A 25656-nucleotide genomic window follows, 5' to 3' on the forward strand; every position below is an offset into this window, starting at 1 on the left:
ACAAAAAAAATGAACAAAAAGTCACTGCTTTATGGCTTAAAAGATAAATCTAGAGCTTTCGAATAAAAGGGATATTTATACATTTCTTTAAGTGGTAGAAAATATAAACTGAATGATAAAATATAAAGGGAAGATCACTACTATAACAAGAAATCCTTAAAAAGAAAATATTATCCCCATTGCCACTTACTTAGGAAAAATTTAAACCCGATTTGCTTAAATCACTTACACTTCACAAAGACCTGATTACCTAGCATTAAAATCATTCATTTGCTGCCTTTTCTTCCTCTCAATATAACAATTCTTTGAGTCCCTTCTTACCGCTTTGTGTGCCTACCACACTCTACACACACACACACACACCACCAAAAAAAAAGAAAAAGAAAAAACCCACAAATCTTGTTTTAGATGGACCTTAAACTTTTTAAAAGAACTTCAGAATAGTTACAATGGAAAATGACTTATAAGCAATGTATATTAGGCTTCAAAAGAATCCAATGTTTACAGATGTGTGTATATTAAAAGCAATGAATAAGAAATCAAAACACAATGTAGCCATTCTTTAGAGGAAATGAGACAAAATGCCTCACGTCAGAAATCTGGAAAAGGGAGTAAGTAAATAGGTGATTAAAAATACAAAAGAATAAAATATAGTATGAAATTATAATGTAAGACAACACTTTAATGGTGTTGAAGGCAAAAATCCACTTTCTGGGCTTTATCCAACTGATTCAAAAGATCAACTGACTGATCCAGATGAGCCATCTTACTTAGTATAAGCAAGCCTGAGACCAAAAGGCCCAAAGAAAATGACAATTGGAATCACAATCCCAACTCCTCTACTGAAAAACTATGTGACTTTATGCAAGTTAATCCATGTCTTAAAATTTCATTTTTCTCTGTTTTAAGATGAGGACAATATTTAAATTACACAGCTAAAAGAGTAAAAAAGACAATGCATAGAAAGTTCCTGGAACAGTGCAGAGCACTTAATATGTACTCAATAAACATAAAATCCTTTACCACATCCCAAATTTCTTTATAAGACTAAATTTCCCCTACCTTAAAATATTTCTTTTCACCCACAGTCATCTTCCCACCTTTCTGAAATATAAAACATTAGTGCAGCAACTCATCAGGATTTAAGCACGGTCTTGCTAAATAAACAAACTACTGTAGCTTCCAGAATCTTTCACTGATCAACATATTTACCACTGGATGTACAAAGTTGCTAGTACCTTCAAAGAGGTAGCTAATGAGGAGAGATGTTCTCCTTCAAATAGTGACTAAAGCAATACCTAATCAGAAAAATGTGATTTCTTCTATTCAAAGGCAACGAACATCTAAAGCTTCTTAAATTTCAACTTAAAAAACACTGCACTTCTCACTTTAGGTAACTCACCAAAATATAATTAAACTGAAAAATAAAAAGGAAACAACTGGACAGTATGTGATGGGACAGAACAATTTAATTTGGAAAACAAGATAAATTTCACCATTGATAGTTTCATACCACTATTTCACCCCCAAAAAAGTGACTTCTCATGTTAATCATCAGCATGAATCAATGGATATCACTCTTACAGGTAAATTTCTTAATTGTTAAATATAAATCAGCAGGTAGCAGAAGCTCAAAGTAACTTTGCCAATGCAATGACCTATGCAGAGTGGGCATTCATTATTTACTGAATAAATGAATAAGTAAATGACCTAATGTTGTAAAGACGGGAACTGAACAAATCCTGAGTGATCAAAGGCAGATTTAAAAGTCGATTGCCAAGCCTACAAGTCTTACCAATTCAGCAACCAGAGAGGTTATTGTTTCAGTCTGAACCGAAATAACCGTCTCTCTTTGGCCTGTTCCTCACTTCCAAATGTATCTTAATTCTAAAAACAACCTATAACTTGAAATATAAAGGATAAGGAATACTATCACAGTAAGGATACTGTGATATCTCATTTATACAGATGAGAAAACTAAACTGTTGTGCAGAGGGTTTGCCTATGGTCTCCCAGATATAATAAGCAGCAGAACAAGTCTGACACACTAAGCCCAGGAGGCTTTTTTTTCTACATCATCTTCGATCAGTTCCTTTCTATTGCTTTCTTTTACAAAAGCTAAACACACAGAGATACACAGATATAAAATTAAGAGCTGAAATCTTTTCTTTTAACTACTTTTAATTTCTGACAAAGATAGTTTCAAAAAGAAGGCTGCCAGTGGAGTCAAAATTAATATAATTGCTAATATTTATCCATATAATATTTTACTTAATTCCTATTTTTGGAAACAAAATGCACCTTGTACCCTACTAAGCAATAATTGCATGGGGAGAAGCTTCTTTTTATTAGTCACATCCAGGCAACACACCCAACTTACTTTTAAACACCATCCAAAGAATTCTGATCTTGTAGAGCTTCTGGGTAAATACAGTAACTAGAAACCACAAACCTTTCCCCAAATTGTGCAACTAACAAATACAACTGAAGTACAAATATATTATTCTGACAAAGGTACCAACAAATTATTATCTCTGAAAATGAATGTTTTTCTATTGTGATGCAACAGAAAAATAACGAACAATGGCCAAGTCCAAGAGTTATTCTCCATGGGAAAAAACTATTTACATTTTAAATAGACTACATTGTCCCAAGCAACCAAAGCCAGAATCAGTTGAATGCCAAGAAAAACTCAAATTTAAATAAAAATTGTATTTACAAGCCAATGATTTTACAAGCCAAGCATTTTCTACTGCAGTTACTAAACGGATTCTGAAATGAGACTAACAATATAACTTAATTAAAGAAAACGAACCATTTTGATACCTAGAAAGATAATTTTAACCTAAGTGTCTCTAAGCACAGTGAAAGAAGCCCATCAAGAAAACAAAATTAGCTAGTAGGACTCTACTAAAATAAAGTACTTTCATCATGTTTTATATAATTTATTCATTGGTCTGGATAAATCCTCCTTGATCACCTCACTGTCACCTGCCAATCTACAAACTGATGAAGGGACTCTGTTTAATTTGCTTCCCACTGTTGATTACATAACACTTTCCCCAAAGAATTTCCTGTGAAGCTGATGATCCTGGATGCATAATGAAGAAATGACAAGTATACTTATTGTATCATACTGTGTGATAATAACCTCTGTAAAGTCTTGAGTCAAAATGGAGGCTTTATATCCCTTAGACAACTAACCTAAGCAGTGGCAAGTGGCTTTCATTACTTCTAAACCACAGTTGGACAGACTCTCTCCCTTACTTTTGGATCATCTCAGGAACCTCCTTAAAGATTGATAGAGCCTTTCTCTGCACAGCAAATAGGATAGGTGAATATAAGATTTTTACAAACGGTTCTGATGTTTTTCCTTCAAAGTAAATAACATCACTGGGAACTCCCAGAACACTTAGAGCCATTAAGGGCTGGGATTCCTTTCAGTTGGCATCATTCCAACAGAGGCTCAGTGAGAAATGAAACCTCCTGCAAATCAAATCTGTTGCAATGTTTTTTTTTTTTCCAGGGGTTAATTACCTGCTTCTGCTATACACACACACACACACACACACACACACACACACACACACTGAAGTGGAGAAGAGGAGGTTCTGGGAAAACAGATGACATTCTTCTCTATAAGCCTCCTCCAGAAATACTCAAAATGAAATCAAAACAGGTTTCTGGCTGTCAAATTGCAGATACACTCCATGAACATCCTCTCCTACTTGACACCTGTCAGTCCCTAGTACCATTACCTCAAACTATTAGACGAAGTTTTTATGGGTGAAGTATTTATGGGTGAAGTATCCAGAAACTGCTTCAAAATAATCTGATGGAGAAGCAGGGCAAGGAAACAGATGAACCAAGACTGTCCACGCACTGATAATTATTGAAGCTAATTATGGGGACATGGAGGTTCATCATACTTTTATTCTCTGTACTTCTGTGTATGTTTGAAATATTCCACAAAAAACAAAACAAACAAACAAAAAAACTGGGCAGCTCGGGTGGCTCAGCGGTTTAGTGCCTCCTTTGGCTCAGGGCGTGATCCTGGAGACCCAGGATTGAGTCCCACATCGGGCTCCCTACGTGGAGCCTGCTTCTCCCTCTGCCTCTGTCTCTGCCCCCCGCCCCCGTGTGTCTCTCATGAACAAATAAATATTAAAAAATAATAATAAAAACAAAAATAAAAAATAAAATAAAACTTATACGGATTGAAAACAACCCATCTAGTAAGCATGGTGGACTATGTCATCCCTAATTTTTTACTCTCCCCTTCCCCTAAGAGAATTATACATCCTTACCCATCATTATGTGACTTGCAACACCACCTGTGGGAGGAATATTCATCCCTGGCACACTGACAATGAGCCTGACCATTTGACTTGCTTTGGCCAATGACATGATTTATGTACACCATGACTGAGGAGAAACTTTTAAGAGCCACTGCATGCTTGCATCAGCTTTCCTGCTCTTTCCTTCTGCCATGCAAATGACATATCCCAGACAGAGGCTGCTCCTTCAGCCAGGGTTCTGAAAATGCTGCAGCCAATCCACAGATGACAAGGTGTAATGTAAGCAAGAAATAAACCAGTATTGTAAGCCACTAAAATTTGAAGCTGGTGTTACGGTAACACAAGCTAGCAGAAACTGATATATATACCTACTATGGACTAGGTACGAAGAATATTAAAATGATAGACTGCTGTACTTGTAAGGATGTTTTGAAAGATAGACCAAAAAAAATTATTAATTTTCTAAAGTGGCAAAGGATACAGTATGCAAGGTCCAAAAAAAAAAAAATTAGAAGTATGACATTTGCAATTCAATCAGTTTGTTCTTAAGGTTCCAGCAAAGCCAATAAAGGGTTTTGTATATGGGTGGTACAGCCGCTGATCTCAAAAAAAATTCTCTAAATTCTATTATTTCAGTATACCAGTTAAAACTAGAGAAGAAGAAAAAAAAAAAAAACTAGAGAAGAAGTATGTTCGAACCATTAAGTTTTGTGAAAAAGCATTAATTAGTTCCATAAATGAAGTATCTACTCCATTAAGTTAACCCATGTAGGGTAAAATTCTAAAGAGAAGAAAAAAAAAAGAAAAAGAAAAAATTCTAACTGTAACTCTTACAGTGATTAAACAACACTTGAATGGTTACAGAAGTCAAGGTCCACACAGCAATTCTTTATTGCAGGAACACGTTTTTCCACAAATTTGAGCAGTATCTGAATATAGCTGCAACTTGCAAACATGATTAGGAATAGGTCTGCACTATTCATCTTAGGATCTCAAAGCATTTCACAAACATTAATTTAACCCTCATATCACCTGAGAGGTAGATATTATACATTATAACCATCTATCCTGCCACTACAAAATGTTTAAATACCCCTTCAGCAGTACTTGCTCTGAGAAGGTCTTGCCCAAACAGCCAATAAAACAGGAAATAAGCTGACGGTGCATGTGCCACCAACAATCTCTGAAAAGATCAGACCTTCACCCACAAGAACCACTTCCTCTGAATAAACCACAGAGACTGTACAGGGCAAACCACATACCAGTTTGTGTGTGGGACACAGGAAGATAACCCATCTAAAATCTATGGAAAGGTATGTCTAAGCCCCTTCATGAGACTTTCCATATACATTTAAATGTAGACATCGATCTCAAGTTATAATGGAGTTATATCCCAAAAAATCCACTGTAAGTTGAAAATATCATAAGTTGAAAACACACATAATACATATAACTTACTGAACATCACAGCCTAGCTAAGCCTACCTGAACTGTGCTCGGAACACTCACCTCTCAGCCTAAGGTTGGGCAAAATCATCTAACAGACAACCCTATAAACCACTTTCATAATAAAGTGTTAGATATCTCATGTATTAAATACTGTCCTGAAAGTAAAAAATAGGATGATTATATGGGTACAGAATGGTTTTAAATATATTGGTTGTTTACCCTCACGATCATAAGGATGAGAGCAGTGGGGCTTGCTGCTGCTAACCAGCATCAAGAGAGAGTACTGGTACTGCCTACTAGCCTAGAAGAATATCAAAATTCAAAGTACCATTTCTACGGAATGCATATCACTTCTGCATTATCTTGAAGTCAAACACTGTAGGCTGGGAACAATCTGTATTTTGAGGGACTTGTTATTCTGTCTAGACAAGACCAGCCAACTTCTGCATTACATGTTCAATTTCACATGTAACATCTTCAGAAGACAATGAAATTCCAGTTTTTCAACTATATAAAATCTACATTTTTTTAAAGATTTTTTTATGTATTTATTCATGAGAGACAGAGAGAGAGAGAGAGAGAGAGAGAGAGAGAGAGAGGCAGAGACACAAGCAGAGGGAGAAGCAGGCTCCATGCAGGGAGCCCAATGTGGGACTTGATACTGGGTCTCCAGGATCACGCCCTGGGCTGAAGGCGGCACTAAACCGCTGAGCCACCAGAGCTGCCCAAATCTACATTTTCTAAAACCAAAGACTACCTACAAAATTCTCTTTGATATCTTGAGGGTGTGAACCTAACATCAGCATTTAAATGTAATATTTGACCAAAATTGTAGTCTCTGAGCAATAGCTTTAAATGACTACATACAACAGGCTTTACAATATTAAAGAAAAAGCAGTGTAACAAGTGGCTAATTGCTAAGCATTGAGTAAACCAGGTTTTCTTAAATTTTTTTGTGTGAATTTTTTCATGAATTGTTACTCATAGTCCCAAGACAGGAAATCTAATTTTTCATTGGCCATTAGATTGGCTTGTCTTTCAACACTGGGAAGCTACCCAGGCCTATCATGTGACTATGATCTCAAAAACCAAGATTCAGCTTTTGAATTAGTAAAAGATCCTGTTTTGGTATGAATCTAAACTGTCAGCTGCATTGGTGCATGCTAATTCAATAAGGTAAACATAGTGTATTTCTTCTTTTCCTGAAAGTCAATAATGTATGCTTGTGCAATTCAGGCAAAGCCTCTGACCTTCAGACCATCATGTGGTACCTGCACAGAATCAAAAAGCTAAAAATTATCCTAAGGCACTAGCTTCATAAGGTTCTCTTGGAGTTAGAAGCTGTCTCACAAAATCTTTCGTATATGGCTATCTCGGTACTCCACATATTCTCAGTTGAAAAAGTAAAATGCCCTAACTTTGGCATCTCACCAAAACTCTAAAGTTTGAGGAAACAAAATCACTAGCAAAATACAAAAGAACAAAGACATCTATTTAAATAATTTTAAACTAAGTTGCTATCGATGAAAAAATCCTACCAATAAAATATTCAAGAGTTCTATACTCTTATGCATTTTATAATTTAAATATGCACTTTTTCCTTCTTTTATGGTCTCATCATTAGTAACAGTGCTTATAAATACAGTGGCAAAAAAGTAAAATGTTATGTTAATTTTAACAATAGTGTATTTCACTGGAAAAATAATGCTAAGTATTTTCAGGTCAAGTTCTTTTCACTCATATGTGGGGGGGGGACAGAAAAAAAAGGTAAAACTCAATATACAAAAGAAATGGAAAAAGTGACATACAATTTAAGGTGAGACTGAAAAACCACTGCAAAAAAAATTAAAAAATTAAAAAATAACAACTTCCAGATGTATCACCACATTGCGACAGATAATTTAGAGCTACAATCACATCTCTTCATTTACTTACAAGTTCAGAGATGTCTTATCTTCACTTCTGATTGATTTTCAACCAAGGATGGCTCCTAACACTTATTATTTTTGTTTGCTACCCATCTGTCACATAATTGATAACACTTGTTACATTAGGGGCACTCATATTTTAAAGAATCACTTTGTAAAGAAGCCTTTTATAACGCGAGTAATTGCTTAGCTGATTTAGTAACTATGCTGTTCGTATAAATTTATTTGATCCCAACATCTCCCATATCCATTCTAAAAACTAACATAAAAGTGAATTAAAATAAACTTGAGAATCTCTTTAGCCCTAATTTTGGGCTATGCCTAGAGAAAACTGAAGACCCCCTGAATTATATTAAACTTAAAGTGGGAACTTGCTGCTCTAGAATATGGGTAAAGATAAAATACAGAATACTATATTTGGTCCTAGGAGCACATCTAAGGGGGAAAAAAAAACCTCTGCACTAAGAGAGCAATTAGGGAAAAGCTAATAAAACATTAGGAGGGACAGGGTGATTTTTAGACAACAAATCAACAGAACATACAACTTTGCAAAGCAAAGAATAAGGGTGGGGGTAGGGAAAGGGTGCTGGGTAACTGTCTGAACCATTTAGAGTCGTATAAACACAACATGGGAGGACAGCATTATTTAGCCTGCTACAGCAAGTATATACAAGTAAGAGGACAAATTAAAAGTCTGAGCTAAAGATCAGGAAAAACTTCCTGACTACTAGATCTATCAGATTACTGTTCAGTCTCGTGAGGAAGTGCCGAGAACTTGACCCTCTAGAATACGGTAAGGCATTAGAAAGCATCCCCTAAGAGAAAAATCCAACTCTAACTTGGCCAGATTGGAAAATTACAAAAGTAAAGTAGGACAGAAAAAATAATACACATAGTAAGACAATAATTTAAAGTAGAAAGAGGACTTGAAAGTCAGAAGATCTAGGTTAAAATCGTCCTTTCCAGTTTTATAATCTTGACTTAAAACAGTATAAGTTGTCTAAATGTTAAGGATGATCTGCCCTATGTGGAGTGAAAATATTGCAAGTGTTAAAGAATTACACTATAATAAGATATTGTTAGATACATGAGAGTATTTTACTCAAAAAGAAACAAAATATTTATAATTTTGCTCATTTTAAAATTTCAGTTCAAATGTCACTATTTTGAGGACAAAGGGAAGGAGACAGGGACAAAGGGAAGAAGAGAGAATGTCTTCAAATGAGGCTTTAAAACATCATCAAGTTTTAACAGAGACAGAAAGAAGTTATTATGCTCCAGCTCCCTGTTCCTGAAAATGTGACATGGTCAATTTCTAGGAGATAAACAATTACATGATAAGAAACATTTCTAGTAATTTTGTCAGACAGCCACGATATAAAAGTCTCTCCGATGACCTCTCGAAAAACCATTAAAATATCCTGCTTTCTGTGACCCACACCAGTTTGATTGGCAATTCATACCCATTTCGAGATGGCTTTCAGAAGAGGCCACCACATATGTTTACTCAAAGATTTTCTGACTGTTTTCTCTGGAATCAAAATGCTCCACAGAAAAATATGTAAAATCCACCGTTTATGGATTTCATCAATGTCTGCCTCAAATTTCACTGAAACTCCAAACTTAGTTAAAAAAAATCCTGTATGTTAACTCAATGTTATCTACTACATTTTAACGAGAAACCACCAATGTGTTAGGGAGCATTACCAGGTTACCATATTTTTACAGTGATTCAAATAGATTCTCTTGTCACCTCACTAAACAAATACGAACATCTTATAAATGTACCATTAATCAGGAAGACGACAGCTCTGCACTTTTTAAAAAGTTTACTTTGTACTGTATCTGTTGACTCATGTAAAAGCGTACAAGTGAATGTACTATTGCACGTCTATATGAATCAGGATTTTATACCGTACTGGGAGAAAAGAACATTAAACTGAATACAAAGCTAGCTCTGGGATCCTGGTCCCTAATCTCAATTTTGTATTTATCAAATGACCGACTTTACAAGTAAACGTTACAAATAACCTAACCTTGCAGATGACTCAGATAAACTTGAAAACAGCACACATACAGGAGTTGTTTAGTTTTGTTTTCTAATCAAAAGCATTATATGGCAATGATGGCAGAAAAAGTATCCTGGATGAAAACGCCAATTACTGTGTATACACATGTAAAGTCACAAGTTTGCATACTCACCAAAAGTTTGCTTCAATTAAACAAGCTTAGACCTGAACTCAGTACTAAGAAAATGCCAATATATTAAAAACCTTTGTTTATCTGTCAATCAGAACAACAAAGCCCCTAAGTCCTAGACCAGACAAAGATCCATTTATTTCAAGTAAGACACTTATAACAAAACCTTACCTGTATCGTCCCTGAAAACTCACTGTTCTAGAATCTAGCCTGAAACGGTTTAGGGAGTCCACTGAAAGAGCACTCTCCTCTCTCTCTCTCAGAAGAATTTCCAAGTGCCATAAGACCCCCTAAACTGTCTTCTGTTCTCTCAGGAACAGAAGACAGGCACCTAAGAGGACTGCAAAGAATTAGGATGTATTTTTAGGACTGAATATAGCAATTGATGCAAACTGAAAAATAGCGATCAGATGCTAATACAACTTTTCAAGTGCTGATTCTAAAAGTGGAAAACTATACGTCTCACAGAAGTTACAAAGCAAAACACTAGATGGTATTCATTAGCTGCTTAGATTTAAAAAACAAAAAAAAAAAACAAAAAAAAAAACAAAACCACAACACTATTCAGATACACTGTATAAAAACAGCAGTTACCATAAACATAGTTTGGATTTTAAATTGATAAGTACACCTTTTAAAAAGGGGGGAAATGGGGTGAGGGGTCTGAGGAATAGAAGATGAAGAGGAAGAGAAGGGAATAAAATGACTGTGTTAATTTAACTGTAAAATAATAACAGGATATAACAGAGTTCTGAGTATCCACAGTGACCAATCAGAGCCTAAACATAGCTGAATTCCATCCCAGCCCCAGCACGTCCCTAACACAAGAATAAAACCCTTCTTATCTTGTTCAGCCATGTGTCGCCTGCCACAAACTGCAAAACAGAACAACGCCCAAAACCAGCTAGTCTGATTTCAAATGAGGACAGACAGACTCTGTAGTCAGAAGCACCACAATGAAAGAACTCTAACTCACACAGCTGGCCTGGTGGGTCTGCACACTCTACCAAACAAAGCCATACCACATACAGTACTTCAAACTTGAAAGGATCTTTAAAAAGCTACACTGGCACTGTTAATTTGCCAATAGCTCTAGAATCAGCAAAATACACCTACAGTACACTGGAATTAGACAGTGAGAAACAAGAATGGGGTAGACATAGCAGAGAAGCAGCTAAGAACTACTCTGTACCCATAACTTTGTTAAGGTACCCTGGGAAAAAAAATAACACTAAACTGGCGCGCTTCTGGATTTCACCCCAACATATATTTAAATCAGGGACAACTACTCTCCTAGCCAGCAAATGGATGCTTGATATCTACAGAGTAAGATGTGTTTAAAGAAAATGTAATAGTCACCTAAGAATAATCTTGTTAAAAAAAAAAAAAAACTAGTAGCAAATTTCTAAGATACGGGTATCCACAATGTCTTGGCAATGCATTCTAAATTAAGTGGTTTTTAAAGGTGTTTTTCTTTTTTAAAATGTAACATCAGCCAACACCTGAACTTATTCAAGGACATAAATACCCAAACCAATTTGCAGATTCATCTTATACTTAGAATACTCGTCTTTTAATCTTTTGTGCTTAGCACGGGGCCTGGCAAAGGACATCCACTGACTACATATTTATTGTATATCTGTATCTCATCTAACTTATTAAAAAAAAAAAAGTCCCAAGATTTAATTTCAAGATAATAGAAAAAGGAAAAAAATCTCTGAGAAGCAGAGAGGAAGGTTATTAAGTGGGCACTATTATTAAGTGGTTCTCATGTGAAATGAGCTAGTGACCCTTGGTTCTGTTTCTACAAAATTAAGCACCCCTAGTACCACAGTAAAAACTACTAATACTACATTAGTCCCTAATAAGACTTCTTGTCTAAAGGCTCATACAGAGGCCAAGAAGTGAATGAACCAGGAAAATAAAAACACAACGTGATTTCTCAGTAGCAAAACACCCTGAAAGGAAAAGGGATGGGGATGATCGAAAGAAATTAAAGATAAGCACTGCTGCTACTTGTTGTTACGGGTACAATCAGAAAAGTTGAAAACTAAAATTAATTTTAAAAAAATACGCAACGAATATAGTTTAAATATTTAATGGAATCTTTTAGGTGAACATTCACGTGACACTGGAAAGCATCAACAGGAAGAGGAAGTTCTGTTTCTGGAGTAGCTGTTATGGTATGATAATGGAATTTGGCCCTTTTAAAATCAACAAATGAGTCTGACCATTGGGTGAAACTCTGTATTAGGAAACTCCACATTTTCTGCAAGAGCACTATTGTTGCACTTTTCATCAAAGTGCTTTGTTTTGCCCCCCTAATTCAGTTATTTGATCTTTTTTTTTTTTTTAAATGATGTAATAGTCTGAATACGGACTTAAAAAAAAAAAACAAAAAAAAGACTGGCTGAAATTTGGAACCAGGATACAAGGTCATAATGAAATTGAGAAATAAAATACAGTAAAAGGAATTTACTGTTTAAACCAATATTCCAAAGAATAACCCCTAAGAGTAAAGAAGCTCCACTTAAAACTACATAGCCTGAGCTCAATTCACCAACCACCAGGCAACACAGATAAGCAGCAGAAAGGACTCACAGAACTCAGCACATCCACCTGCCATGCTTCTAACTACCTAATTCGCTTAGGGTTTGTATCTCTTGAATGCAAAAGCTTCTGGGAGATGAAATACGAAAAATGCAACAATTAAAATCAAACCCCATGACTCTCCCTCGCCTCCCCCCCCACCTGTTTTTTTTTTTTTTAAGCTCCATCAGGAGCCTGAGATCTACTAGTAATTTCAACATTCTGGAAAATGATTAGATAATAAACACTACGCAGCTCAATATTCAAAGAAGAGCCAGCTCAAAAATCATCCTGCAGCCGTCTCAGGACGAAGTCCACAGACGGCAATTCCTAGAACCTAAACACGGCGTCTGGGGGGACCACGGCGGGGGGGGGGAGGGGCAGGAGGAAGACCGATAGGTGATGCACCAATACCCCCGGCCGAGGTCGGGCGCTGACCTTCACCCCAAATGACCTTCCCCTGGGTTCCAAGAGAAGTGCCGGATCCCAGTGCACGCGCGCCCCACAGAGCGCCGCGACCGTGGCGTGCACCTACCCCATCCGCGGACAAATCTGGAGAAAAGTTTCTCTCCAAAAAAAAAAAAAAAAAGAAGCAGCAGCAGCTACATTTCCAAACTCGATCGAGTGGGTAAGTTGGCAGCAGCCCCAGACTAACTGCGGAGCTCCAGGGCGCGCGTCCCTGCTCTGCCTGTCAGCGGCGCCGGGCAGGGCGGTCGGGGGCGGTCGGGGGCGGTCGGGGGCCGTGGGCTCGCCGGGCCGGGCGGGCCGGGCGCCGCGTACCCACCTGTCGGTGATAGTGGGCTGTGTGCCGCTCATTGGGGCCCGTGGCGAGAGGTCCTCCTTCTATCCAACTTGCATGGTACGGAACACCTCCGCCCCACCCCCCGTGCCCTGGGACCAGGCCCGACTCCGCAGGCGACGCCGCAGTCCGGCTCAAGACTCCATGCAGTCATCGAGGACGTCCGGCGGGAAGGGGTCGGGGAGAGGGAGCAGGTCGGGGCGGCGGGCGGGCCGTCTATCTGGGGCTGCCCGCCGCTCGTGGCCACCGCGCCGGCCGCGGCTCGGGCCGCCCTGCGCCGGGCTCGCGCCGCTCCATGCCCCCGGCCCGGGGGCCGCTGCCGTCGTCCTCGCCGCCTGGGGCTCCGGGGCAGGGCTCCCGCGGCCGGAGGGGACGGGAAGCCGGTGTCTCAGCGCCGCGGGCTGCTCCCCATCCCCGGGAGGCCCGGACTCTTCCGCAGTCGGCGCGGGCGGCGGGCGGCGGGCGGCGGGCGGCGGCGGCGGCTCCTCCCCGACGCGCCGGTAGGCGGCCGTTCCCGCGAGGGGCGGGAGGTTCCCGTCCGGTCCGGCCTCGAGAGCGGCGGCGGCGGCGGAGGCGGCGGCGGAGGCGGCGGCGGCGGCGGCCACTCGGCGCGCGGGGCCGGGTCGCGGGGTCGCGGAGCTCTCGCGGGAGCGCGCGCGGCGGGCGGAGGAGGCCGCGGGGGGGCGGAGGGGGGGCGCACGACGGCCGCGGGCGCGCGCGCGGGTTCCGGTTCCGGTTCTGTCTTTCCCGGCCCCGGCCGCGTCCAGCGCGAGCGAGCTCTTCCCCTCCCCCGCCGCCGACTCTCTTTTTTTTTTTTTTTTTTTTTGGCCTCCTCCCCTCTGACTTCGGGAAGCCGCCTCACCCGGGATCCCTCCGCGGCGCGCGGGGCCGCCCCGCCGCCCGCCGCCCTCGTCTCCCCCGCGCCTTGCGGAGCGCGCCAGGGCCGCGCGGACGCCTCCGCCGGAAAAGTAGTTCTGCGGGGCGGAGGGAGGCGGGGGCCGGCCGGGCGCGGAGGCCCCCCACCCCCCCCCGCCGCTCGTCGGCCCCGGGCCCCGGGGAGCTGCGCGCCGGAGTCTGGCTGCCCCCGGAGACGCCGCCGGAGAGCGCTCGCCCGGCCCCCGGTCCCCAGGGGCCCGGACGGGAGGCTCCTCGGGCATTACCCGGCCCCCTTACCCTGCAAACCTTTATTCCTTAATGCGCTGTACTTGTCGTGACTTTCTGATAGCTCGTAAAGAACGGTGACGGCTGGAAGCGAAGGACGCTGTCGGGCACCTGGACCTGCAGGGAGAGGGTTTGGCCTCGGATGCTCACCTGGGGCACCTGCTGGCCTCGTCCCAGGTCTGGGGCCGCCGCGCACAAGCGCTGGCTGCCAGGGGAAGTTAGAGGACGGAGGCGTGTGGGGCTTGGGGGGTGGGGGTGGGGGGGGGTGGGAATTGGATCCAGGATTTCTTGGTATAATATTACTCTGAGCCTGCTTCTACCTTGGCAAAAATGAAACGTATGATTTGGGGCACCTGCGTGGCTCAGGTCGTGATCCTGGGGGTCCTGGCGGGGAGCCTGCTTCTCCCTCTGCCTAGGTTTCTCTGCCTTTCCCTGTCAATAAATAAATAGATAAATAAATAAATAAATAAATAAATAAATAAATAAATAAATAAAATCTTTAAAAAAAAAATGTATGATTTGCCAGATGGAGAAAGCATGATGCTTTTTCCAAAGCGACTTCACAAGCTTGCGGAGGACAGAGATGGTGCTGCAGCAAATGAAGTGTATTTATCCAGCAGAAAGGGCTGCAGTTGTCTCTGAAGGGTTCTCCTCTATCTTTTTTTTTTTTTTTCTTTTTCCTACCGGGTACATTTAGATATCCATCTAGTTTTATGATTGCATAATCCCATAGTGTAACAATTTAAGTACCACATACAGAATAGTTCAGTTCTGCCTGCCAACGTCCACTCTGGCTGTCCCTTTACCAGTTTTCGGGCTTCATGAGTTCAGCCCTGTACGGGTGGGTGGGGGGCCTCAGCCTCGTTGTGGCCATCAAGTGGTAAAGCAAATTTGATAAAGAGGGGATGCGGAGAGGAAATCAGTTACCTCTTAATGCTGTTTCTAAAAAGTCAACCCGCAACAGTCCATGAAAAGATCATTATCCCTGAATAGATGCATGATCTAAGGCTGACGTTAGGACGGGGTGGAAAAAAAAAAAAAAGGAAAAGATAAACAGAGGCCAAAGATGACTCTTTATTGCTTGATTTTTTTTTTTTTTTTTTAAGTTCAAGGCACAGCCAGCTAATTTTGTAATGTTTATTTTGGGAAAGAATAGCAGCAGATTAAGGTTCCAAGCCACTTTCCTAATGATCAGACCAGGATACATTGCCACCTGCTGGTGTACCCTAGCATAATTCTACCCTGAGAACTCCTGTTAATTAAATTGTGTGGGGGTTTTTTGCCTATTAACTGGAAAGAGAGCTCCTTCCATCCATATAAAATAACCAAAATGTGGACTTCACCCCCAGACTTACACCTTTCTTAAACATGCTAAATATGTTTTTGCCAAATTCTAATAATTTACAGGGTAGGTATGAAATTATTTGGACCCAATGACTCATCGAATCATGCGTTTAAAAAAAAAATGAATTCTCCTCTTCCCTTCAAGAATGTCTCACTACTTGAGCTTCAGGAATAAAACAAACTGGGAAAGTTTCCTAATTCACCTTCTCTTCCTTGCATACAAAACCTCTTGGCAGGCTGCTTTCAAGATCTTTCCAAACTTAAACAGACCCAAAGTTCTAGCTGTGAGCAAAGAAGGCATTTGCTGTGGGAAAGCTTCAGAAGATGGTAAGCAAAGGATTTAATTAAGCCAGTGGTTATTCATTCCAGAACTATTTTTTTCAATGATGAAAATCTCTATGTTCACCCACAAAGCTCTAATGGTAAAAACATCCCTGAAAGCCTCTTTAGAGCTGTTGGTAGCTCTAGACTGCTCTAAAAGCTCTATCTATGGAATGCCTTGAGAAGAATCACACCAGTCTAGGTAGAACACAGTCCTCATGGTCATTAGTTCCTTCCTTACCTACAAAAAAAAAAAAAAAAATGACACTGGGGACACAATTCATGGCACATGCTCTTTGAGGTTCCCCCCCTGGAGGGTGGGGGCAGGGTGGTGACTCTAAACCACATCCTTATCCACTCTTTCAACATTTACTGAGGACCTACTGCATGTCTTAACACTGTTCTAGGCATTCTAACCACAGTTCTGAAGAGAACGTAGGGCCCTTGTCTTCATGGAACCCATTCAACATCATTTTCAAGGCAATGCCCAGGGGTTCCTGTCAGTTGGTTAAGAATCCAATTCTTGGTTTCAGCTCAGGTCATGATCTCAGGGTTGTGGGATTGAGCCCCATCGTCAGGTTCCATGCTCAGCAGGAAATTTGCTTGGGGTCCTCCTTCTCCCTCTGCCTCTAACACTGCTCAAAATAATCAATCAATCAATCAATCTTCGGGATGCCTGGGTGGCTCTGTGGTTGAGCATCTGCCTTCGGCTCAGGGCATGATCCCGGAGTCCTGGGATTGAGTTCCACATCGGGCTCCCTGTGGGGAGCCTGCTTCTCCCTCTGCCTATGTCTCTGCCTTTCTCTCTCTCTCTCTCTCTCTCTCTCTCTCTCTCTCTCGCTGTGTCTCTCATGAATAAATAAAATCTTTTAAAAAAATTTTTTTTAAATCTTCAAGGCAGCTGCCCAAATAGGTGGTAAATTAAAGAAATTTAGTTCTTCCTATCTCTTTGGCAAACTTTTCCTGTATGTAGATTGTTGCCCAAAAAAGTAAACAGTATTAGGGATGGTTGATGGTAAGAGCAGATAAGAGGTATTTCACAGAGAAGTATTAATTTGGGTCAACACTTCTACAAGCCAAAAGACTTTTTTTCCTAATTGCTTGGCAAAACCACAATAAAGATATAAAGGCAGACTCTGGGTTGATAAAAAATTGTTTATTTTTATAAAATTTAGTACAAATCTCACTGAAATATAAATCTTTCTTGAGCAGCGTTAGGAATTATTACATAGTAATCCAAAGGCAAATGAATAAAATACTTCATTTTGTCTGACCACAGCACATGTTAATTAGCCCTTCATTTACCTAAGATTAAAACTCCCCATCTTAACTGCTGACTCACCTTCATGTCCCATTTTTCTCTCAGGGAGGTTCCTTCATAGTTATTAGGTAAAACATCAGGAAAAGCCAAAATGAACATTTTTCTTTTCTTATTATTTAGGCTAATCAAAAATCCAAAAGAAACCTACATACATTTCCCAATGAGAGTACCCCTCAAACAGCAAGATCTGCAATCCCTTCACTTCTGAGGAGTAAAAAAAAAAAAAAAAAAAAAAAAAAATTGGTACCAGATTAAGCCTATTCATTTGTCTGGTATGGAACAGGTTGCACTGTGCCAAAATTCAAGAGCCAGCTTTTTCTTTTTTTAAGCTCCTGCGCCAAGCCACTCTTTTTTACTAGGCTTTTGCTAAAATCAGCATTCCCCAGCATCCAACGTTGACCACAGTTTTGCTGGAAAGAAGCTCACCAGCATTCTGGGGATACTGATCACAGAAGAAAAGAGAACGGAGACGCTACTGTCAGATTATTTCCATGTGCAACAAAACTCGGTAATCAGCTGACAGTCATTTTAAAAGACCCACTGTTAACATGCCTTGGAAACTGCTTTTCTTAGACCCACGATGACTTTATGCGGTTCCAACGCTCCGTCATGCCTGGCCAGTGACATCCATTTTGCACATGGACCACTCATTAGGTATGACCAGGGACCACAGAATGGATAGAGACTTCCTACTGACCGAGGCTTAGGCTTCAGTAGCCCCACACATTTGCTCACTGAGCTGATCGCTCCCCAGTGGTCTAAATAACATAATCCATAATCAAATAAACAAATAAACAACAAATAAATAAACAAATAAACAGCAAATAAATAAAATAAATAAATAATAGTTCATTTCCCACCCCCCATAGACATCCTACATTACAGACACCCCTTAATAAAATGCCACAGTGTCGCTGTGAAATACACAGCGGGGTATTTCATTCATTCACAACAGAGTTTAAACCGAGACAAAGGGTACACCAGTGACCTGCCCAAATGATCTGGCAGGTGAGTAGCCAAATTAGTTAAAGGAACCCAGAAAGTCTTGATTCCTAACCTCTCGTTCTAAGCTTACATTATCCCTTTTCCTGGGTGAGATTCGAGACTATTGCACTAAGAAATATTTTGTTTCCTTCCGAGACCGGCCTTGTCATAATGTTTTATAGACAGTGGCACCTTTTTCAGAGAAAAGAAAAGGTAGTAAAGAGGGCTAAAGGGAATGTATATGATTTTTTTTTTTTTTTTTAATTAGCCTCATCACCCTGCGGCCAGCACACCTCAGTCTTTGGTTCTGGTTTGCAGTATGTATAGCAGAGTTGAAACTTGAACTGCCATCTCAAGCACAGTGGAATCCACATGGTAAATCCCTATGGAATTCACTCACAGCCTCTCATGCCTGGGAGATTAATGCACAAAAGCCCTGAGAATTGGCATAGTTTTCCCGGTAGAGCAGAACCCGTACAGCAGGACTCGGTAAATCTGCCTACAGCTCATTCATCTCTCATCCAAAGCTCTAGCTCTCTGCTTTTTGCACAGAAAAGAGTTAACAGGGCAGGCCTGAACTCCTGTCCTTGGAAAGGCCAACTTGCAAGGTTGGCCAAGGGCGGGCATCTGGGAATGTAGATTTCAGGAGCTCTCCCTCCACGAATTGCTGATAATGGTCACCATGCTTAAATTGTTTGTGCAAACAAAATGGTTCATGCTGAACATGTATGTTCCTTCTGGGAGTCAGGAATTTTGCTACATGCCAGGCAATGGCTGCCTACAACCCCCAGTAAAAAACTTGGGCACTGAGCATCTAATGAGCTTCCTCATTGGACATTTCACACATATGGCCCCAAATCGTTGCTAGAGCAATGAAGCACATCCTGGGTGATCCCAGTAGGAGAGGACTCTGGAAGCTTGGGCCTGGTTTCCCTTGGACTCTTCCCCAGGCACCTTGTCCCTTGGCTGCTCTCTTTGTACACTGTAACTAATCATAGCCAGGAATTTGACAACATTCTGGGTCATGTGAGTCCCCGTAGCAAAGCACCAAACCTGGGGGTGTGTCTTGAGGACCCTCAACAGTTGGTATAGAGGGGCTCAAGAAGTGACCTACCACCACAGCCAGTTTCACCACCATCCTTCTCACAACTCTTTCCCTTTCTTTAAGCACATCCAGTCCCCTGATCCAAAGCTCAGAATGCCAGAAGTGCATCTTCCCCAAAATCCCTCCCTTTACAGTAAAGGGGGTGACTTTACTTAAATTGCTACATGGAAAATAGGAATAAGGGTTTGTTCAAGAAGTCAATTCTCGGAGAAATTCTCAAAGGAATTCTCAGATTCCTTCCTGAGCTATCTAGCCATCAGGCATCCCAGAGACAAAAGGACCCAGGGACACCAGAAGCTAAAAGAATGCAGCAATTGCTCATCTCACGGTGCTGACTTACTCCAACTACCATCGAGTATTCTCACTTTCTACAACTGGGCCACAGCAGACGTTAGTGCTTTAATACTGGTATGGGCTTCACTAGAAAACTGACCAGGCTGACTGAAGAGTTTAGCCCTTTCTTGAAAGCTAAGTTGGTTGTGAGCATGATTCTTTAATAGCCGTGTCTCCAACCGGTTCCCGTGGCCGACTAAACCCCTTGTATCACCTGGAGAAAGGCTTGGCTAATGCGTCTTGAGATGGCCGTTGTGCTTCAGCTGCCGCTCCTCACTGCACCTGCTCCTCCAGGCATGGTACTTCTTGATGCTTTTCCTCCACGCAAAGCGCCAGATGCTAAACATGAAACACCAAGACACGGCGTACATTGCTACTCCTCCAAACTTCACAAACCACTTGGGCTTGGGTGAGACCATTTCACAGAAAAGGAGGCGAGCTCCTACTCCAATCCTCACTCCAGTAAACAAGGCCACAAAGAGGAAGTCCACCACGTCTCCAGTGAAACTGTGGTAGTGGCCTGTTTCACGGAGAAACCAGCGCATCTGTAGCAAGGGGTTGGTAATCTCACTTCCAAACAGGACTGCATTGACCTCTGTGCCTGACTCTCCGAGCACCAGGGCCATGATGATGCCCAGGATGCTCAGTGTGTGGTGAGCCAGCATCAGGGCCCCCTCAGACTGGAAGTAGATGCACCAGCCCAAGTCGAAGATGAAGTAGCCCAAGGTGAGACAGAGAACGTGCACTTGGAGAGGAGTATTGGGCGAGCCTGAAATAAACCAAGACAGAAGCCAACTGAGCCACTGGGAATGGAGCTACCTTGCACAGCGCTCCAACATCTCCCAAGCGTTCCTGAGCCACTGGGAGCAAAAACAAAGGCAGGCCAGTGACTTTGAATGACACTCGTGAAAGAGTAAAATCTAAAACCTTGGTCTTGATCAAACCCAGTAATGTCACAGGCCTGGGAAATGCTGTTTTGATTAATCCGATCTCAATGTGTGGCCTGAGCGCCAGCCACAATTTCAGTGTCCTCTCTATGGAGCAGCATAACATTGAGCTATTTTGTCCTTTCAATTAAAATCCCAGTTTCTCAGAGATTGGGTGGGTGGCTAAGTGGTTGAGCATCTGCCTTTGGTTCAGGTCGTGATCCCGGGGTTCTGGGATCAAGTCTCACATCAGGCTCCCCATAGGGAGCCTGCTTCTCCCTCTGCCTATGTCTCTGCTTCTCTCTGTGTGTCTCTCATGAATATATAAATAAAATCTTAAAAAAAAATTTTTCTTAGCTTAATGGGTTAGACTGTTGGGACACTGGTGACCACACCCTTCTTTAAAGTGGACCCTGGAAAGAAAGAACCCTAGAAATTAGTGTGTTCCCAATCCCAAGAAAATCAAGTATAAGGACATGACATATTCAAGTCTATTTAAAAACTTCATGTAAGACATAAAGCTTAATAGCTGCTTTCACATCAGTTTGATAGTTTTAGGAAAACCTCAGAAGCTCCACATACGATTTTAAGGAAATAAAAAAAAAAAAGAATCTAAGGAATTATTTTTTTTTATAATTCTTTTTTTTTTTTTTTTTTTATGATAGTCACACACAGAGAGAGAGAGAGAGAGGCAGAGACACAGGCAGAGGGAGAAGCAGGCTCCATGCACCGGGAGCCCGACGTGGGATTCAATCCCAGGTCTCCAGGATGGCGCCCTGGGCCAAAGGCAGGCGCCAAACTGCTGCACCACCCAGGGATCCCAAATCTAAGGAATTAACAAAAAAATCATATCCTAGGGGAACCTATTTTTTTTTAAGATTTTGTTTATTTATTCATAAGAGACACAGAGAGAGGCAGAGAGAGAAGCACACAGAGAGGCAGAGACAGAAGAAGCAGGCTCCATGCAAGGAGCCCCATATGGGACTTGATCCAGGAAGTCCGGGATCACGCCCTGAGCCAAAGGCAGACACTCAACCACTGAGCCACCCAGGTGTCCCTCCTAGGGGACTTCTGGCCTTAATTGTACCCCCTAAATTCTTATGTCAAAGCCCTAACCCCAAAATTCCTCAGAATGTGACTATATTTGGAGAAAAGGCCTTTAAAGAGGTAATTCAGTTAAAATGAGGTTGTTAGGATGGGCTCTAATCCAATACGGCTGCTGTCCTTATAAAATAAAGAGATCAGGACACAGACACATTAAAAGGGAAGACCATGTGAGGACATGGCAGGAAAGAAGCCACCGGCAAGCAAAAGAGTGGAGCCTTAGAAGAAACCAAACCAGCCAACAACTTGATCTTGGACTTCTAGCCTGCAGAATTATGAAAACATAAGTTTCTGTTGTTTATGCTCCCTGGCCTGTGCTTTTTGTTATGGTAGCCCCAGCAAACTAATTCAAGGGGATACAACCTTTTTTATTCTAAGGAGGTAATACTTGTACATCTAGCAGCTTATCAATATAGGTGCCTCAAATAATGAGACATTGGTCAAATAAATGATGATATATCCATACAACACAATATTACATGACGGTTAAGGATCAAAAAAACCTATATACATAGATGTCCTTTGAATATACAATCAAGTGAAAATTGCAGGTTGTCAAAAAGCATATGTAATACAGTCCATTCCTTTCTGTTTGGAGGTAGTGGTGGAAGATGTTAATATTGGCTTTATGTTTTGTATATTTCAGTGGATTACATACAATGTAACAAGCATTTAAAATTTGTTTTAAAAGTAGAGAGTTACAAAAAGCAGAAATAGGGACATATACAGTATCAGAGTTAAAAATGAAGACTCCTGACACAAATTGCAATTCGTAATTATTCTTCAATATTCTTCAATATTGTACAAATTCTGTGAAAGTGTCCCATCCTTCCAAGACTACCCCCCAAATTATAGATCCCTTAGAGAAAATCATCTAATGTCTCCTACCTACCTGGGTGGGTAAAAGGCCAAGGGCCATCAATGAAGCCAATATAAGCTGAGAGGCCTATGGAGAGGATTCCATGGGTGAATGTTACCAGCCGGCAGCTCCACTCATAGCTTCGGTGCTTATTCAGGCGGCAGAAAGAAATGTAGAGTGAGAGCCAGCCCCCCAAGCTGCACAGCACCTGCGGACACAGAGCTAATGCCATCCTATGTGAAAAGACCAAAACCAGAAAAACAAAGTATGTACCCTAAGAAAACAGCATTGAGTCAATTTGCATATAATCTTCATTTCTACTCTAGAATAGTCCAAAAACATTGCCTACACTGAAACACTTCTCATTACCTACACAGCCAAGATCTTCTATTAAAGGGTGGCTGTGGTTCTGGTTCCATGTTCCTTAGAGATAACTGGTAAGAGCTGTAAACTGAAAACCAGGAACTATATTCTGAGTTGGTAGGCTGCCTGATATAACGTGTTGTTATGATGAGTAAATGTCAATAACAGCCCGCCAGTGATCACTGACCTTGGATGATGAACATGAGTAATATAATACATGTATTAGATAATGTGTTCAGGCTTCAAAAATCCCAACAAGAAGCTCTCGTGAAAAAAACAGTACCGCCACCTGTGGTTTCTGCTAGAGGTCATATGACGCACAGCAGTTTCATGTGGTTTGAAGCTGATACTAAACTCAACTGAAGTTGGATTTGGGTCATGGGTTTATCTATTAAAATCGAAACTTGAGGTAAACCAGAATAGCGAACTAAACCAAGTCTAGGAATTTCAGAAAGAGAAAAAAAAATCCTAGTTCTGTTCAGTTTTGAAATCCAACTCAAAGACTGACCCAGGAGGAAGCAGAAGGATTTAGAAGTATAAGTGGGAAATTTTTGATGAGATATACAAATATCCTTAAGGTGGTTCTTCAGTTAAACATAAAACAGGGCAGCGTGGGTGGCTCAGCAGTTTAGTGCCACCTTGGGCCCAAGGGCCTGATCCTGGAGACCTGGGATTAAGTCCCATGTCGGGCTCCCTGCATGGAGCCTGTTTCTCCCTCTGCCTGTGTCTCTGTCTCTCTGTCTCTCTCTCCCTGTGTGTCTCTTATGAATAAGTAAATAAAATATTTAAAAAAAAAAAAACATAAAACAAAGTCAGAAAGCTACACTTTGAAATTTTTACTGATGACAAATATATCAAGCCAAGAATGATGTAACAGTCAATTTAGCCATACAGAACTAAGATCTTAAAATAACCAGGATGTTATTATGAATACTCGTTAGCTCTTCTATTGAAAGTACAAACAAAAAAGTCAAAAACATTTTAGATATCTGTCTCATCTCAGCAGGAATTTTCTGCATGGCTACCCTTATTGCTTAACCCTATTCTGACAAGTGAAATAGTATCCGTGGACCAACACACTTCAATACACAAACCACTCCCGAGAATGCTATCCAGAGAGAGCTTTATGAAGGTCAAGTTCTGTACAGAGTTCATCTGAAATCAGGATTCTATTCAAGAAAACAGTAGGTGTCCACCAGAGTCCTGAGTTCCAAATTTGTCTGTGCCTCTAACTAGGCCTAAGAGTGTGGGCAAATCACTTTCACCTCTTGAGCCTCCGTTTAAAAAAAAAAAAAAAAAGGAAAAAGAGAAGAAAAGAGGATTGAAAACTCTAATCCGGCCCAGTTCTGACAAGGAGTTCTGAGATAAATTTTGTAAAACATCTAGGCCAGTTTTCAGAGCAAGGGCCAGAAATACAAAGTACCCAGAGTGAAAAGAACCGTCCTCGCTTATTTCCTTCTAAATGCCAGGGTCACCGGCCAGTAATGCGGATCAGCTCATTTGGATCTGCTGATTAGTATTTTTAGAGTCCTCTTCCCTGAATCCTAATTCCCTAACAGAACAGAGGAAACAGTAGTCTATTTACAAACACTTAAATAAAAGAATAGACGTTTGTAGGGGGCAGATACGAGTCTGTGACCTTGGGAAAGTCACTCCATCTCTCTGGATTTCGGGTTGGTTTTTTTTTTTTTTTTTTTGCTCTCGGGTGAAAGGACGGAAGGGTATGGAGGCGGCGGATCGGTCCCGGCCGCTCGGGTCGCAGGGCCGGACTCGGGAGGAGGAGCGCGGGGCGGGGGGCGGGGGCCCCGGACCGCCCCGGACCGCGGCCGTGCACCTGCTCCGCGCGCAGCCCGCGCCCCCGGCCGGAGGGCATCCCCGCGACGCCCACCCGCAGCCCGCAGCCCGCAGCCCGCTCCTCGGCGCCCAGGCCCGGGGGTGGGGCGGTGTTACCTGGCCGAGCGCCGGGCAGCCTCGGGCGCCTGGGCCCCGGAGCCGAGAGCGCCGATCCCGGGAGCAGGAAGCGGCGGGGACCCGGAGGGATGGAGGAGGGATGGATGGCGCTAGGAGGGATGGAGGAGGGATGGAGGACGAGGCTCCGGCGGCGGCGGAAGAGGAGCCGGGGGTCTGGGGGCACCTTGCGGCCGGGAGGACGGAGCGCAGAACCCGAGCTGGGCCCGAGGGACGTCCCTGGAGGGAGCCGGAGGGTCCCCCTCCCGCGCTCGGGGCTGGGGGGCCGCGGGGGGCCGGAGCGCGCCGGGTCACCCCGTGGTCACGTGAGGCCCGCCCGCCGCTGCCCCTGTCGGCCTGCTTGTTTGCTCCTTTGACTAATCCCCCTCCCCCCCCAACAATGGGACAGCCCATCCGGTGACCGAGCGCCTGCATCCCTACTGGGCGCCGCCGGGGAGATGCCGAGACCGAGTCGCCCCCCGCACGCTCTGAGTCTCACTCGTGCAACAAGCGCACAGATCACTAACTTGCCAGCAAAGTGCTTAGGCCTGGGAATTCCAAGTGAATTCCTCTTCCTTACGGCCTTGTCACCAACCTGGCGGTAGGATGGATATAAGGCGTCAAAA

The 25656-nt window shown here is 42.3% G+C and overlaps 2 protein-coding genes across 11 annotated transcripts in view; both read right to left on the reverse strand.

Annotated features, from left to right (window-relative positions):
• Positions 1-14465, reverse strand: part of ARHGEF12 (Rho guanine nucleotide exchange factor 12) — a 151101-nt gene extending 136636 nt beyond the window's left edge. For 4 of the 7 annotated variants that reach the window (XM_025465217.3, XM_025465214.3, XM_049109865.1 and 1 more), the window contains exon 1: positions 13248-13468. In XM_025465217.3, the coding sequence (XP_025321002.1) occupies positions 13248-13279 (32 nt within the window). In that variant the 5' untranslated portion in view covers positions 13280-13468. Of the gene's footprint in view, positions 1-13247; positions 13469-14435 lie in introns of those variants that run through there. The other 3 variants (XM_049109866.1, XM_049109869.1, XM_025465215.3) reach the window with 3 other exon arrangements.
• Positions 14466-17225: 2760 nt separating this feature from the next.
• On the reverse strand, positions 17226-25383 carry TLCD5 (TLC domain containing 5). 4 transcript variants are annotated; one of them, XM_025465221.3, is made up of 3 exons: positions 25034-25383; positions 22754-22868; positions 17226-20600 (listed from the first exon to the last, which is right to left on the reverse strand). In XM_025465221.3, exon 3 carries the CDS (start codon positions 20494-20496, stop codon positions 20062-20064), a length of 435 nt encoding a protein of 144 aa, XP_025321006.1. In that variant the 5' UTR covers positions 20497-20600; positions 22754-22868; positions 25034-25383; the 3' UTR covers positions 17226-20061. The 4 variants fall into 4 exon arrangements, with proteins under 4 accessions (XP_025321006.1, XP_025321005.1, XP_025321003.1 ...); XM_025465220.3 differs by having other exon boundaries at positions 22754-22928; XM_025465218.3 differs by having other exon boundaries at positions 22754-22953; positions 25034-25151.
• Positions 25384-25656: the final 273 nt, after the last annotated feature.

Source organism: Canis lupus, chromosome 5, assembly GCF_003254725.2.
Source record: "Canis lupus dingo isolate Sandy chromosome 5, ASM325472v2, whole genome shotgun sequence".
NCBI classification, from domain to species: domain Eukaryota; kingdom Metazoa; phylum Chordata; class Mammalia; order Carnivora; family Canidae; genus Canis; species Canis lupus.

Excerpts from the sequence above, each read along its gene's own strand:
- TLCD5 (XM_025465218.3), bottom strand. The coding sequence starts at position 22,952 with ATGGCATTAGCTCTGTGTCCGCAGGTGCTGTGCAGCTTGGGGGGCTGG. Across the intron at positions 20,601-22,753 it reads TTGGCCTTTTACCCACCCAG|GCTCGCCCAATACTCCTCTC; the intron begins GTAGGTAGGAGA and ends GGTTTATTTCAG.